The sequence below is a fragment of the Falco cherrug genome, chromosome 20 (assembly GCF_023634085.1).
Source record: "Falco cherrug isolate bFalChe1 chromosome 20, bFalChe1.pri, whole genome shotgun sequence".
NCBI lineage: Eukaryota > Metazoa > Chordata > Aves > Falconiformes > Falconidae > Falco > Falco cherrug.
The window spans coordinates 2625433-2641499 of NC_073716.1; the positions used below are offsets into that span (position 1 = coordinate 2625433).

General features: G+C 42.0%; 1 protein-coding gene across 9 annotated transcripts in view; it reads right to left on the reverse strand.

The window, feature by feature from the left end:
• GPATCH8 (G-patch domain containing 8) overlaps positions 1 to 16067 on the reverse strand; it is a 59072-nt gene that overhangs the window by 9956 nt on the left and 33049 nt on the right. For 2 of the 9 annotated variants that reach the window (XM_055697430.1, XM_055697432.1), the window contains 5 exons: positions 12755 to 12799; positions 10555 to 10622; positions 9975 to 10061; positions 5986 to 6129; positions 3685 to 3721 (listed from right to left, as the gene is read on the reverse strand). In XM_055697430.1, coding sequence (XP_055553405.1) covers positions 3685 to 3721; positions 5986 to 6129; positions 9975 to 10061; positions 10555 to 10581 — 295 coding nt within the window. In that variant the 5' untranslated portion in view covers positions 10582 to 10622; positions 12755 to 12799. Of the gene's footprint in view, positions 1 to 3684; positions 3722 to 5985; positions 6130 to 9974; positions 10062 to 10554; positions 15375 to 16067 lie in introns of all 9 variants that reach the window. The other 7 variants (XM_055697423.1, XM_055697429.1, XM_055697426.1 and 4 more) reach the window with 5 other exon arrangements.

The window sequence follows — 16067 nt, forward strand, 5'->3', positions numbered from 1 at the left end:
TATGTGCGGGTGTTCGCAGAGGACGGACAGCTGCAGGAGGCACGCAGCGCTGCCGCATTCAGGGGGAAAAAGGGGCAGCTAAGAAATTTGAACGGGAATTTAATGGAGCCACTCCATCATCCTCCGGGAGCTCCTCCCCAACAACTACGGAAAAGGAGCCCTGGGAACCTATCTTCTTGATGTGAAACCAGCCTTTTTTTAGTCTTTCCACAGTGCACAGCAAGATTAGAACATCTCCAATAGGATCAGAACCCCCAACCTGTATTAAAGCAAACATGCAACTTCATGCTACTATAGGATTTAAAAATTAGGAGGCGGTTTTTCTTCTTCATAGGCAGTGTGTTTTCTGAGGAGCGGGTTTATCTAAGCAGCAACGCATTTACAAACTGGAGGATGATAGTGACCGCAAAGCCAAGAAATATGATTCAGCTGGTTTAAGGCTTCAGCTATAAGAAGAGCTGCAGCAGTAAGCCCGGTGACCAGCAAATAAGAACACAAATCACCAGCACTTAAATAAAGCTGTCCGTATTTCTGCAGACTAGAAGCAGTACTTCGCTACCTCAAGCCTTCCCGCAGCTTGGTATTGTGTTTTATTAATAGCTGCCGCCCACCCCAGCTTTGTGACAAAGAATAGTATTTTAAGTTTTTAGTGTTGTTTCTAAGAAAACCACTAAGAAGTCTCTAATAAATTTCAATGGGAGTGCAAATCGAGCTCTTAAAAGAAAAGGTTTTCTATAAAATCTGCAGCTATCTCAGCACTCCAGCACAAAGAGGTTACCGTAATGGATTATCTCCCGATCACTGCACATATCAGGAGGAGCCAAATTGGCATACAATGCCATTACCTTACAATTCTCTTCAAATCAGCTTAAATAAGCTGCACTCTGGCATCATTTAAAAGCTCCAGAGATAGCCCGTCACCGACATGTCAAAGTAAATAGAAGGGGGACGATCAGGATGCAGAAATTGTCATAGCAGGGGAAAACTCAGTGCACGCTGGGGCAATTGTGCCTGAGATTTTGCTGGTGAGGCTGTATCCCAGTAAGACCTCCCTCCTACCGAACTGGAGTGCATTGCTTTTCAGGTTCAGGACCAGTGGCAAATGGATTTTCTCAGTTTAAATAGACAAAGCCATGCAATTTCACTGAATTGAGGCTTGCTCGAGAGGCATTCCTTGCCTCAAATCGCAGAGCGGGAAGAGATCACGTTATTCTCAGAGTAAACCCCAGCGCTCTGCTACACCCCCTTGCTAGACCTGAGGATCTGAGACTTTCACGACAAACCTTAAATTCAGGAGAGAGGGATAGACTGGATCCGCATAGAGGGAGATTTCTGCATCGGCTTGAGACAGGAGGCAGCTCATGTGAGAGCACAATGGCATCAGAGCCTACTCCTCCCCTGCTATTGTTCTCAAGTCTCTCTGCCAACCCCGATGAAATAAAATAATAATGTACTTTTCATTACATGCCAGCAGATTTCTGGCTTCCTGAACTTTTGACGTCTGCTCGATTCTTTGCCACAAAAGCTTCTGGGAGTGAACTACACCATTGGCTAAACATGAGCTCAAAGGACGGCAACCTTTATAATTTTATATAAATGAGAATACAAGCCCTGCTTATTTTTGGTAATCCACATTCTTTGCACACTCGTAAATGAAGTGGAAAGAGCAGAGGGTAAAGTGGCACACAACTGCAGTTTTATTTCATCTTAATTTTTCCCCTGGCACCTCTTTTTCAATTTAGGCAAATAGACCACGTGTTAATGCAACACAGATATCCCAGTGACACAAGCCTGCCTGCCCCTCGGGAGGCTAGCGTGGCTTGTAATCATGATGCCCAGGCCTTGCACACTGAGGACTTATTTTATTGAACACTCTCCATGTATAAGGGCTCTTCTGTAAATGTGTTTGCCACCAGCAAACAAGCAGCTGAACTGCTAAAAATGGGTTAAGAAAAATACCGTGGTTTGGTTTTTTTTGGTTTTGTTTTTTTTTTGAGGGTAAAGCACTTCTGGAGGAGAAAAGCCTCCCAGGTAACACCAGCTGTCTCGGAGAGTCTCCCTTCAGCCTTCAACATTCAAGCTGTGCTTGAAGATACAAGTTTTTGGAAAGCACAAGTCCAGTTCTCCCCAAACCAGAAAGTTCAGGGTTTGGATTCAGAGTGCTCATCAACCACAGCAGTGACTGTGTTGGTAGTTTTATTGTGTTTTAACAGATCCCTCCCCCTTGGCATCAGAAGCAAAGATCCAGGTAATTAGGGCATGAAGAGAACCATAGACCTATAGTTTCAGCTCTTAGTTCCACCCTCTTTCCCAAAGAACTTCTTTATGGAAATACAATCCCTTTGTCCTTTTATAAAGAGAATCTATGCAGAATTAATCATCTACACCTCCGAAATGCCACCCGTTTAGAAAAAATATCAAGTGAAAGCTACATAAAAGACTGCATTTCAAACCCGTTAGCATTCTCATAGTTAACCTGGCAAAAGTTCACACAGGAACATGTTTGTTTTTCACATTAAATTCAGAATGGTTTTATTCTGTTGGGTCAGTGACTCAGTAAACAGCTCAACCCTTCATCAGGCATGCTAGCAGGAAAGAGGTGACCGTATGTGAGATTCTTTAAGTTACTGGATGAAGTAAAGAAACCAAACAGGAAGAGCTGACTGTAAATGCTACACTACTTACACATAATTCCAACCATAACTATTTTTGCAAGCTGCTGTAAGTGATGAGCAATACAGATTAGGTTTATTTCATATACCCGGATAAGGTGACCTACACTCATCTTCATGCAAATCTAACATGAAGTGTTCTCTCAATGTCAAAACTCAAAACTGAATTAAGGGCTCGCTCGGATGTAACGCCCCAAGGATACGTTCCCACTAAGTCCAGAGTATTCCAGGACTATGGGAGCTCTCAAGCATCTGGACATCACGTATCTGCCAGAAAACAGCACAAAAATACACGGGCACAACTTCATCACCCAGTTCCCCACTAGCTGCAGTAGTTTTCTTTTACATTTTCCACCTTTTTGATTTATCTGTTCATTATTATTACTCTGTTGACAGTCAGGACCCTGCAACATCAGAGGCGAGGGTCCTTCTAGTCGCTGGGCTCAGGATCTCACCACTAAAAAACCCTGTCAAAGGTATCAGTAGCTTTCCAGGGTACAAAAGTTATGACATCTATGGTTACAGCCTTTTCCAGTTGCTTACTGAAGTATCTTTAAGGGAACAGAGTTTATTTTTCCTCTTCCTGTGCCATCTGTATGAACTCAAGTTCTTTTAGTCCTCTGGCTTCCCCCCAAGAGGGTTGAGCATTTGGTGAATAGATAGAGTTACTCTTCCTTAAAACATCTGTACTTCCCATTTCCAGTATCAACTTAATTAAAAATAAAAATCTAGAGAACAACATTGCACACCTCCAACAAGATGTTTAAAATACAACTTAAACAGGCCAATGGTTTGCGACAATAAATTAAAAGATTATCTTCCCAGTTAAGGAAAACTAGAAATAACTGCCTTTTGGATAGAAACTTGGTGTTGAATTTGATTCAAACATATCCAAATGCTATATGAAACGAGTATAGTCAGGAAATAATATTAATAAAGCCTCCCCTTTAATTGTTTGGTGTTGACAAGTTGGTGGGTCCAAAATTTATCCGGTAGGGATCAATACACTTACCTATCATCCCTGTTTCGCAATAATCCTGAGTTCCTTCCTGGAATACAAGACAGTGTCTTTATAACTCGGGAGTGGAAGGAGATCTGAGGATGGAACATCTATTTATGGGGACAGCCTAATGCTCACTGAGCCACAGAAGGAATAAGCAAGCACTTCAACGTTGTGTGTATGTGTAACTAAAAACACTCAGAAGCAAAAATGATCCTGTGGAAATCTGTTAAACAAGCTACGTAAAAGGCAAAAAAGCACTGTTGCCTCAAGAATTACCGCTGAGAAGCCAAAACATTGCAGAGAATATATACCAAGCCAGTTTCCTGTAATTATCTAGGATACTGTCATGTCTCATCTTTCCATGAAAGCCTACTTTTAAGAAAACTTCGTTTTTCCTCTAAAAATGTATGGTAGTCTTTATGTAACCTTGCCTTCCTGTCCAAAAAGGCAAAACATAATATCAAACGTAACCGTGCAACGTATTGTGAAAAGCACAGCATCTGGGGGTTTTTAAGCTACCTTAAAATTTAGAATAGTTCGTTAGAAATGTGCCTATCTTGAGCAGTAACGAACAACCGATAATGTTACCTAAGCAAATTTAACTTCTTTATTTCTAGGTAGTTTCAAGTTCACCTACTGAACACTGACCCAACAGGGTGACACACATTTCAGCACGACATAAAGCTGGGTAAGCAGTTTTTTTCCCCTAAGCAAAGCATGATTCTTCTTTGTTTACATCCCTGTCTAACTAGAAATTAATGCTGTGTGACGTAACGAGAGTGTGAAGGCTCATTTTCTCTAAAGCCTGCCTGAAGTTACTGCAATGGATGCATATTATCCGAGAACATCAACTCCTTTCAAAAATATTCAGAAGTACCAGGCAACCCCCAAATTTTTTCTAGCAGTAAGAAGGTTACACCACCCTCTGTGCTCCCAAGACATTTTTCTTTCAGGTCACTCTTGCACTCTTGCCGATGCCATCTTTTATACCAAAGGAGGGGTGGTTGCTTTCCACAGGTTTGTTTCTTCCTCCACAGGCTCTCTAGATCCTAGAAAAACTCTCACCCTTGCCAACCTCATGTCAGTCCCTCTACTAATCACCCAAGGGTATTAAAGAGAAGTTGACATCACCATGCTGCATCACCACACTGTAAGAATGTGACACAAACAGGTCCTTCCACCTCCTGAATAGATGCATGTAATTGCACTCAAGTTTCAACCAGGTTGATGGAAAACTTGGAGATGAAGTACACTGCTATCAGGTATCACGACTGTGCTACCAGCTCGGTCAAAGCAGCCTGTTTTCTCAATACAAAGTAAATGAATGAATTTCTGCTCTTCATTCTATTAAACCACAATTCATCACAGCACTCAAACAGAAATTGCCCTGCCATGAAAATTCCTGTTAAGACTCCCTTAGTGAATTTACTTTGAACTATATCCTATACTTAATACACAGGAAGAAAAAAAAAATAATCCTCTAACTCTGTAATGCCATCTTCTTGTTTTTAAGCTGCTGCTTCACTACTATTTTACGAGATCTAGTACTCTACAGCACATCCTCCAGAAGTTACCAGCATTTTAATGATTGTATTGCTAGAATTTATGACTAGGAATATCAAAAAACCTCCTTCGAGCGATTTCATCTCTAGAGGAGCACAACACTGCTATCTGCTGTACATTTACATCTCATTTAGCAGCTTCAAATGGCCAAATAGATCAAGCTAACACATGAAACTTTTTATTCTTTACCGTGCAGTATAAAGTATCATGTAGATACTACGGTACATGCCTACCTTGGGACCAAAGCCAGATCCACACAAGATTCCGAATCCATCATCTCCTGAGGGTTACAGAATTTGGGAAGTGCTCCTTTTTTACGATTCCTTTGACACAGCCCATTATTTCCTAGTCTGTTTTGAGTAACTTGACAGAACACAACCTGAAGTATTAAATGTGCACACGTGGCATATCAGTCTCCAAAGTTGTGCTATTTTAGAAGCTGCCAACTGGGAGCCATCCATACCCATGTGTACTGTTCCCAGTTTAACAGCAGTTAATTCCTGCTCATGGGTCATTCAAAACTGGGCTCCTTGACACCAACCATAGGATGGGCTTTCTTCTTTGTTGTTTTGGGGTTTTTTTTTTAAACTGTATGGTGGAGATGAGAATCTTTACCAGTGACACAAACACCTATTCCCGGGTCTATAAGGCAAAGAGATAATCTGGGGAAATTCAGAGTATTAACCACAAACAAGACCGCTGTGATGAATACAAAATTGATGAACTGTGCTATCAACACTGGTTTACCTGCTTGTGAGCATGATCATAAGAGTTTATGTGGTTGTCAAACTCTTGATGCTTTTGATACTGCTTGTCACAGAGTTCACAGTAGAAGTTTGCTCTGAGGTCTTCCAAAGCCTTGGCAATTGCCTTTTCTTTATCAACATAATCCTGCAAAATAACAAAATGTTTCTGTTAAACTTCCTGTAAAACGAACTGAAAGACAATGAACTAGTCCTTTAAGGAAAAATAGTCCTTCAGAAAACCTTAGCATACACTGATGATAATATTTATTAAGCTGACCAGTCTTTGCAAATTAAAAGGTATGAAGGATAACTTCCCCATGCTGCCAACCTAACCTTGACTCAGTTTATTAACATGGAACATAATCTTGTCATTAGCACAAGTATCAGTAAAAGGAGACTGTTTAGAAAAAGAAATCTACCACTGATGGCAGGAAGGCAGTTTTGCAGCTGCAAGAGAAGAAACTGTTGGATTGTCTGAGAGAGAGGTTCAAAGCCTCGAGCTAACACATAAACAAACTGGCAGCTGCCTGCTCACATAAGATACAGAATACACGCATCAAACCAAGGAAGATCACTGCTTTCGGAACAGTCTTAGAACTTTAAATGCTGATACTTCCTCCATTTTGAGTGCTAACAGATGTCTGCTTGATCTCAGTCTGTCCGCAATTCAATAAGGAGGAACACTGATCTGCGGCTGGGAAAGCACAGTTCAGAAACCCTGAGCCTAATTCACTGCAGCATAATTTTTCAGTCAGTGAAATCTTCCCAGGAGCAATGCTGTCCATTAAGCTGAGCTCAAATACAGTGATTGCATGGGGAGTGGGTACAGGTAGTTGCCATTTAATACAAAAAAAAAGAAGAAAAAAAAAAGGGGGGGCGCATCTTAGAGGCTGCAGACAGTATTTTTCTTCCTTTATATAATTCAACATTTGCACAGGTGCAAAGCCAAACCTCCAAGCAAAGGTGAGGTGACTAGATTTACAACAGTCAAATCTTCCCCTCATTTGCTATAAACAAAGTAGCAGCTTTTGGATTTGGCAGTGGCAAAAAGCTCTGGGACTTTGGAAATCCCAGTCCCTCAAGTAGCTGTAATGGCTTGAAGTCTGAGTGCCTGGAAGCGAGTGGGCCTGTGCTGTGCTGCTCCGCCAGCCCCATCCCCAGGGCACAGCCGACGCAGACCTGGGGGGGCTCTGAGACACACTGATCTCAAGGCTAAAGCAGTTTCTTCCTCTAGCCGTGTCGTTTCAACTACAATCCCACCAGCAAAATTAATAAAACATCACCGTTCTTTGCAAGAAAGCTGGGGAAGGTTTACCTTAACAAGATGGAAGCACACACTTGCACTGATGCATGCTAAAAGAAAAAAATACAAGCTACAAATGCTGTATTACAAAGTACACTGTACTAACATCAGTATATCTCATACAGCTATTTACTGTATGCATTTCAACTGGAATAAAATTACATAAGAAAAAATAGCCTAACATTTGAGAAACAGCACTTAAGAGTTTAAGAGTTTCCATCTTCAATACAAACTTATGGGAAATCTCCTTGCGTTAGCAAGAGGAGCTAGCAAACACTTAAGGATATACTATGAAAGCTTTATTCTTTTTATTTAATATCTTGTTTAAGGCAATATGGTTTGTCTCCCAGTTACCACATCAAAATTACATTAAAATAATACTGCTGAGCATGTTTTCCATAATGCAAAAGTAGTGTAAAAAATTCTAGTACCTGAGGGAAGGAAAAATATCTGAAAAATTCTAGTGCTGAAAGATTTTGTTCAGTTTAAAGCACCGTTCACCTTCTAAATAATAATAATAATAAAAAAATCTATTTCAAAGTTCCTGATTCCATCTATTACCAGAGGCCCTTGTTAAAAAGAAGGAAAAAAAAAAAAAAAATCAACAAGATTATCTGAAGCAGGTCCCCAGGAAGAGAAGAAAACAGAGCAGCACGAGATCCACAGAACAATGACATTTAAAGTTCCTCTGAAACCCTGAACAAGCTTCCTGCGCCATGTGCAGGGTTTTTTTCAGAAAGCATCCTGTGGCTAAACAATGAAAACACAGCCATTTGAGTGATCAGAATCTATACAAAAGAAGGGAATTAAAGAACATTTCTCGCTTGCTTTTTGGTTGCAGAGTTATCTGAAATTCCTTTGAGACTCACTGAATGGCTAATCAGGATGCGGCCACAGTTGGCAATTACATAATGGACTCCCGCAGAGCAAAGAAAAAAAATTACCCTTGCAGAGATTTTGCAGAGATTAATACAGAAATGCAAGAGCCTAATGATAAAACATGGTCATAAAAACACACTTGAGTCGGGAGAGACAGCTACCGCTTCACAGAGTTCCTGCTGAATAACGGCAGGAAAACAAAACAGTCTCTGAGAGCAACACTCATTCAATTGCGTTTGGAAAGACAACTGCAAAAACCAAGACCTTTACCATAAATCACACTGCAGACCTGAGATAAAACATCATTACATGCAGCTCCAACGAGAGCTCCTACCAACCACCCTGAAAGGCAGAAATCCTTTGTACTTGACAGCTGCTGGCTGAAGATGCCAGCGTGGCAGCTGGGGGGATGCTGCAGGAAGGGATCCAGGCTTTTGGGCTCACGCTGCCCGAGAACCACCAAGGCCAAACCTCCCCTGTGCAGCCTGTCAGCAGCATGCCACCCAGCAGGACATGGAAAACAACCAGGAGAAACATCTTCAAGGAGAACGTGCACCTGGATGTGGAGGGAACTGTTCAGCACCGGCTGCATAAACCCATTTAAGAGCACACTTGTACTGTGAAGTGTGCCAGAAGAGATCATTAACTTCCTTCAGATCCAAACTAATAATTAGCTTTAGAAGTAATTACAATGGCTTTTATTTTTAAATGAACAAATATACCAGCAATTCACTTACCACACAAGTCAAGGTCTCAACTTAATAATAAAAAAAAAAAAGGAAAGGAGGCTAAAACTTTTTGTAGCTGAATAAACTGCCTGCAGTGTTAACTGTTGAACTGGTGGAATGGAATTTTAGATTTGCCATGGTTAGGTTTAATTCTAATAGAATTGAAACTACTTTTCCATTATTCCTCAAAGAATTAAAATGTATGCAAAACTGGCACTTTATTCTAAGGTCTAGGGCTTTTCGTCAACCCTGGTACTTCTCAAACCTCAGGACAATTAAACAAGCAGGCTTTCCCAAGACTTGACGTATTTTACAGGCTGATAAACAGAAGAGTGGATTAAAGGACTGGCAAAGACCATGCCTCCACAGAGAACCCAGCTAATCCAGGTATGCTCCAATAAGTCATGCTCAATGCCAACAGGATGGCCCATTTTTATCATTATTTAAAAAAGATAAGTCTTTGACTTTAAAAAAACCACACAGATTTCATAAACCCTATGGAAATACAGAATATACATTTTTTATTATTATTATTATTATTTTTTAATGCTGTCTGAGAAATTCATCCAAAGAATCGATTTCTCAGAACTGGAGCAGTGTCCTACCTCTTTAAAGAAAGCAGGATTTATGCAACAGGATCACGTCACTGAGCGAGCAGTAAGCAGTACAACAGAAGATCTACTCCACTTCTAGCTGATAACTGCCCATCGAACATTTGCAATTGCAGATTTTACACGGACAATGTGGCAGGTTCCCTAAAAAAATGTGGCAGCCCTGGGTCTAGGGAAGGAAATGTTCTGCTTACCCTACGACTGTTCTTCCCAGAACAGGAGCAAAGCACAAAGAGAAAGCCCTGCTGCTATCCTGTAGCTGTTAAGCAGCTAAACAAACATCAAGGTTAATTCCAGGAAGTGAATAACCAGTTTGTTAAAATATAGATAATCTCAACAATGACAAAACCACCAAGAATACCTAATTCCTACTGCCATTACCGCAGCCTAATGAGCTCTGTCCTATCAGCACAAACCCTCTTCTGCTCAGCCCACGGGAACTTTGATGTTAATGCCCCTGTTTCAGTACCTTGTATTTCTGCCTCAGCTCCTCGGTGTCTTCTTTCTCCACCTCCAGTACACGCCTCCGCTCAGTGGCATCTTCGGCGTAGTCAAGCTTTTTTAAAAAGAAAAAAAAAAAAAAAAAGAAAAAGAAGAGATGCAATTTGTCCCATAAATACTTTGCACTACTGAGACTGACAGAATGTGTAATTTCAAAAATATGAGGTCTGAAACAGAATCTTTGCATCTTGTACTTCACTTTCCCTGTTTTGTAGTCCCACAGTCCAACCCACATGCAAAACGGCTCGTTAATCCTTCTGAGGTGGAGGCTCCTGGCAGGTCCATCCACTGCAGACAGCAGCCTCAGCTTTGGGGAACAGAAACCACAAAGCCCAGGAATTTCAGATAGCATCCAGACCTCAGAACTCAGGTACCCGTGGGTAAACAGAGTATGGATTTTGAGAAGTGTTTTTCTTACTGCACTGATTTAACAGCGAGGTTTTTACCTTTTGATACACAAATTCTCAGTTTTAAATTTCTTCCCTATCAGCTTCCCAAGAGCCATGCAAGGAGTGACGGGGTGCAGGACGGGAGCCAGATGAGCTTACCTCCATTTCCATCCTCCCCATGCCCATGACATCGTACTTGACGACGATAGGGATGGGATCTGTCCTCCCTGTAAGAGGAACACACAGAGAGGCGGTCAGCGCTTGGTCTGCCACCCCAGCTCGCTTTACACATTGGGTTTGGGTGGTTAGAGATCTTGCCTTGGAGTGCAGAGACCAGAAAGCTACAGTGAACCAAACACAAGCCATTCTCACAGCTTACAGCCAAACCCGCTTCTCAGCTCCAAACCGGTTCCAGGTAAATGCACCTTGAATACTGATAAATGGTATTTTCCGAATATTAACTGGTCACGTAAAATATTCTCGTGGTTAATGTTCAACCGTGACAAGTCCTAGGGCAAGGCTGTTGCCAGGACTTGAGAAATTAACCTTTCCCTCAATGCTTCCACACCAGGTAATGCCTACTCCTCATCTTCCGATACAAGTGAAAAAGCTGTTAGATACATTTTACTGCCCTACCACATTAATAATTGATCAGGACTTTCCTGTAAAAGCCGTGGAAGCCTCCCTCCCGCCAACTTTTGTCCCTTCCCAAGAGTAAGGAAAGCTGACTGAGAAGCGTGGCACAGAAGCCAAACTTCTTTCATCCAAAACGACCGCCTGGTCCAGGCCAGGTGGTCAAGCACCTGCTTCCCCAGCTCCTGCAGAGATGTTCTAGCACTCGCTGTGTCATCTGTAAGCTGTGAAAAGGACTAGTTGCGAAGAAAATTGACTTTGAAACTAATCAAACTATGCTGGAGATTTTTATTTATTTTTTTAAAAAAAACATATCTTTAATCCACTCATAACCAGCCAAACAAAGCAAAATGGGGCAGACAAGCACTTTACTACCACAGCTTTTTTTTTATTATTATTATTATTTTTATTTTTACATCACAACTCGCGCTGTTCGTTGTGATGTAAGCCCACTGAAAAAGTACTTACCTTATCCGGTGCATACCTTGAGTAAAAAAACAGAATGTTTACTTCCCTTATTATTGCTCTTGTTTTGGTGTAAACAACTGTTTTGTTATACACACATACACATATATTATACCTTTGGGCTAAAAGATCTACAGGTTTTAATCATGCCAAAAATATTCCATTGCCATCCACATGCGTAAAACGTTAAAAGTCTTTAAAACTGCCTCAGAAAAACCTGTATAGGCATCAGCTTCTCTCTTCTCCAATATCAGCTTTCTCTGACCCTCAAAAGCAACAGCCCACAGATCTCAGACTGCACCCAGTCCTCAAAAGGAACCTACTCTGGTCAGACTGGTGTCTTTTTAACTCAAAGTACAGAGGCATGTGTTTTTTTCAGAAACAAGTCCATTTAATGAATCGCTTCATGGTTTTGTTTATATGCCCATAAATTTGACAGGCATATATCCACCAAGTCCAAAAACAGTTATCACACTGATCCAAAATGATATTTTGAATTGAGGGTTTTTTTGGATATTTTAAGTGTTCTCCATTTGAAAATGTTTCTCTTACGCCCAATGGTATAATAAAGTAAGCAGTGACTGCAATTTTTAGCAAAAGGACCAAATTAAAGACAGGTTATAAAAATGACTTCCTAAGTGCAATATCACTTTCATAACGTCTCAGCCAGGGATTTACTGGTAAGTGGTGAACCCAAATGGAATGGCTGGCAGCGAGTGCCAACAATTTGGTTTGGTTTTTGGGTGGTTTTTTCCCAAGCTTTTTTCTTTTTGTTTTGGTTTAGGTTTTGGCTTTGGGGGTTTTTTGGGGTTTTTTTTTTTGTTTGTTTCTCCAGCAATGGAGAACTTTGGATGCAGCCTCATTGCCCTGGTAAACCCCTGTGTACAAACAATGCATCAGTACTTTTGCCTTCTAAGGCAGTCAAAGTTTGTTTGGTTTTTTGTTTTATTTTTTTTTCAAAATCTATTTGGAAATTGCAGTAGCAAGTGCTAGTGCCCATCGTGTTGGGGAAAAATCAAGTTTGGACAGTATTAGAAATTTATGTTTAAACTGATTTTGGCAGTTCTAACACAAACAGAAACATCCCTTCTTAGCAATAACCTTTAATGAACAAGGATCAGACAAGTGTGCATAAAGAAAGGAAAGGAAAGGAAAATGAAAGACCAAGCAGAAGGATGATGGCTACAACAGAGAAAGTAAGCCTAACATATTGGTGCACTGATGACAAAAGGAGTAATTCAGTCTGAAAATAAAAAATTACCACTGCTAAGTTTACCATCACCACAACAAGTCCAGGATCATAACGCTGTAAAAAAGAAACACCATTTGTTAGGCAGAAACCATTAGGGGCAGAAAATAGGCCGTTTGTAGTAGGCAGGTAGGATGGGTTTTAAAAAAACTAAAACTAATAATAATACGAGGCTTCTTCCTCACCCCTCCACCCCACGACCATGCTTCGCCCTGTGGAATCAGGGAGCGGGTAGGTTTTGAGCAGTTATTTGTTTTCAGAGCTGCAGGTTGAGCTCCTGGTGGACAGCCCAATTTAAAAGAGGCACCGAGGCACATTTCAGCAGGCAGTTTAAAAAGGAAGCAGATCAGGATATTAAGGCAGTTACGAATATTTTGGGTCAAGAGGAGCTCTGCTTTCAGGTAAGAGGAGAATACCGAACGTGAAAAGCAACGCCTTTGTTTTAATCCATCATTTCATTACGAATTAAATACCACGGCAGCCAGCCAGCATGACATCCAGCCCCCAAGTGCTAAGCCTGAGCACCCTGAGCACGTAACGCAGCTACGGGCAGCGGTGCTCAGCCCCAGCACCGAAACCGCGGCTCCATCCCAGTCAGCAGGACACGCTGCCGGGCGGTGGGTCACCAGGGCCGGGGGACCCTTGCTCGGTGTCCTCCCAAAGCCACTAGGGCTCGGGGAAAGGAACGGGCTGCTGCCAAAGGGCCACCCCTCACCCTGCTGACTGCCAAGCGGGCTGGGTGGAAGATGGAGAACAGCCAAAGGGGAAAAAGGGACTTTGAAAGTTAAGCTCTTTAAGTTCTCCTTTTAAAGAATTTCCTCAAGAAAATTGATTCTAGAGCTGCTGTGCGTGACAACAGGATCTTTACCAGCATGTAAACGCGGTTCTGTGTAGGGCTCCCAGGTTTAGGGTTCCTGCTGACCCTTTTCGGGTACACCACCGTACTTTGAAGGGCAAAACTGAGCTTTAAAGAAAGGGCGAGAATTCCCACGCTTCATGCCACTACGCAGGGTTGCAAGCGGTGCCACATCAACAACTAACCCCCTAGACGGTAAATCATGCAGAACATACAAAGCTGCATCCATGCCCTGTCCCCCTACACCCCAGAAAATTAATTTTTTTCCTGAATCAGATGACAAACTCTTTCCTTTACAGAGTGGTCACATTACACAGGCTACAAACCCCACACCAGAGAGGGTTGTTGTACAGAACATTTCCACAGAAGGGGAAAGCCTCTGCAGAAAGGACAAAACATAAATGTCCAGCAGGATGGGAAAACCAACCAGCTTACGCAAGAGTTGCGCCTTAGAAAATCCTATGTCTTAAAGTAAATTAAGTTTGCAATTATTTCCTTAATTCAGAAACGAAATGAGATTTCAACAAAACTGACCAGATATACTGGGTTCGCCTTCCTCTTCCCAAAGAAATGGGGAAAGCTTTCTCCCAGCTTGTGAAAACCTGCTCACCCCCAAATACGCCCCTACAGCCGCCCCTTTTCCTAGGGGTGTGCAGCTGCAGGCAGCACCTTGCCAGGCACGCCTCTCTAAATTCCCTCCTTTTTAATTGCACAAAGTTATGGGAAATGAGCAAATATTTTGCCAGCAGTGCTGTAAATTAACAAATCTTGAGAAAAGAATTAATCCTAATGCTTCAGGGCTTTAATATCAGACACCAAGTCATGCTGGACACGGAGGATTATCATTTCACAGTTGGCAGCTGCAGGGTGCGTGCTCCATCTCTGGACACTGGGTAGATGCTCCTCTGCTCTTCGAAACAGGACGCTGCACCAGATGGACCTGCCATCTGAGCCCGTCTAGAAATGCTGGCGTTGTCAACACTACCGCACATTTTATCCTTTTTTTTTTTTTTTTAACAGTCAAAACAGAAAACAGTTTTCATCAACGATTTGCAGATTCAGAAGAACTCCTCCCTCCAGCAATATCATGCACTGCAACAAAGAGAAGACATTTCTGGAGGTCTGTTTAATGACAGAGAAAGAACAGGATGCTCCCATTGGGGGGGGGAAAAAAAAAAAAAAAAAAAAAGATGTAGCCTCAAAATTATGTGTTAACTTAATTCAATCAAATTATTTCAGTGTATCGTTTATGCATAGCATATAAGCACCAGAGGGGTATCAGAACAGCCTTATCCTACTCACTATGCTGACAGCTTCACAAGCTTTGTGGGATATAATCCTAGAGGACTGACTGATATCACACTCTTCATTGGAGGAGAATTTCATGAACTAAGCGTCTCGGGAGGATACAAACAACCGAATGTGATCTTGTTGAGCGCGGAGGATTTTTATTTACTCACTATTTTTATACTACAACAGAAAACAAAACCACGGTAAGAGACAACCTTCTAGGAGGTTTTAATGGCTCTTGGAAATGGACTACCACAGAGATTAGAAACACAGCTGCGTGAAGGCAGCACTGGGGAGATTCACAATCACATCGCTGGATTTGCTCTGGTGGGTAAGTGTCAGTTTGTTCAGTCACCTGCGGCACAAACCCCACTGTAAAGGGCCGTAAAAGGTCAATAGGTGCCTGGAGTCGGCGAGCGACGCTCACAGCGATGCATCCCCAGGGACAGGGCACGATCACCATCCAACTGCGCTGCCTCCGTGAAGCTGCGAGACAGGGAGGTGCCGCTGTGGTCACGGATGAGTTTTATTTTCAAAGTTTAGGATTTTGCAAGCTCTCAAAATTTTCATAGGTCTATTGTGCATTTTGATAGCGCAACAGCTGTCCTGCTGAAAATTCAGACTCCTCATTCAGTACATCAAAAGGGGAGAGATGAGGAAATCCACTGATTTTTACTGGTGAACAGTCCCTGGCGGTGCTCCTTGCTGGCTAATAATGACATGACGTTATCAAGCTCATTCTGACTGCTGCAAGAAGCAAACAAAGGCATCCTTTTATCCTGGTTTCTTTTGGGAATTAGATTCGTGAGCTCATCCTCTTTATGTCCGATTTCTGGAAGGGGTCACAAACAATCAGATTCAAAGAAAGTCCAACACATCTATCATCCTCAGCAACAAGCACCAAGTCCCAGTGAGGAGAAACTGTTTTCCAAGTACACAAAAACTGCACCGTGAACTTAATCCTTACTAAGCAGGAGAGAAACGACAAGCAGAAGACAAGTTGCAAACACCCCAATCACAAGGAAAACTTCAAACAGAAGCTCAAAACTTCTTAGACACACAAGCCAAAGGCAACACTTGCAGAAAACCAAGCACAGCTCCCTCAGCTTCTGCAAGGGAAGGCACATAGAGTCTGGGTCAAAAACCATCCCTAACTCAAATGATTATCATTGTCATTAA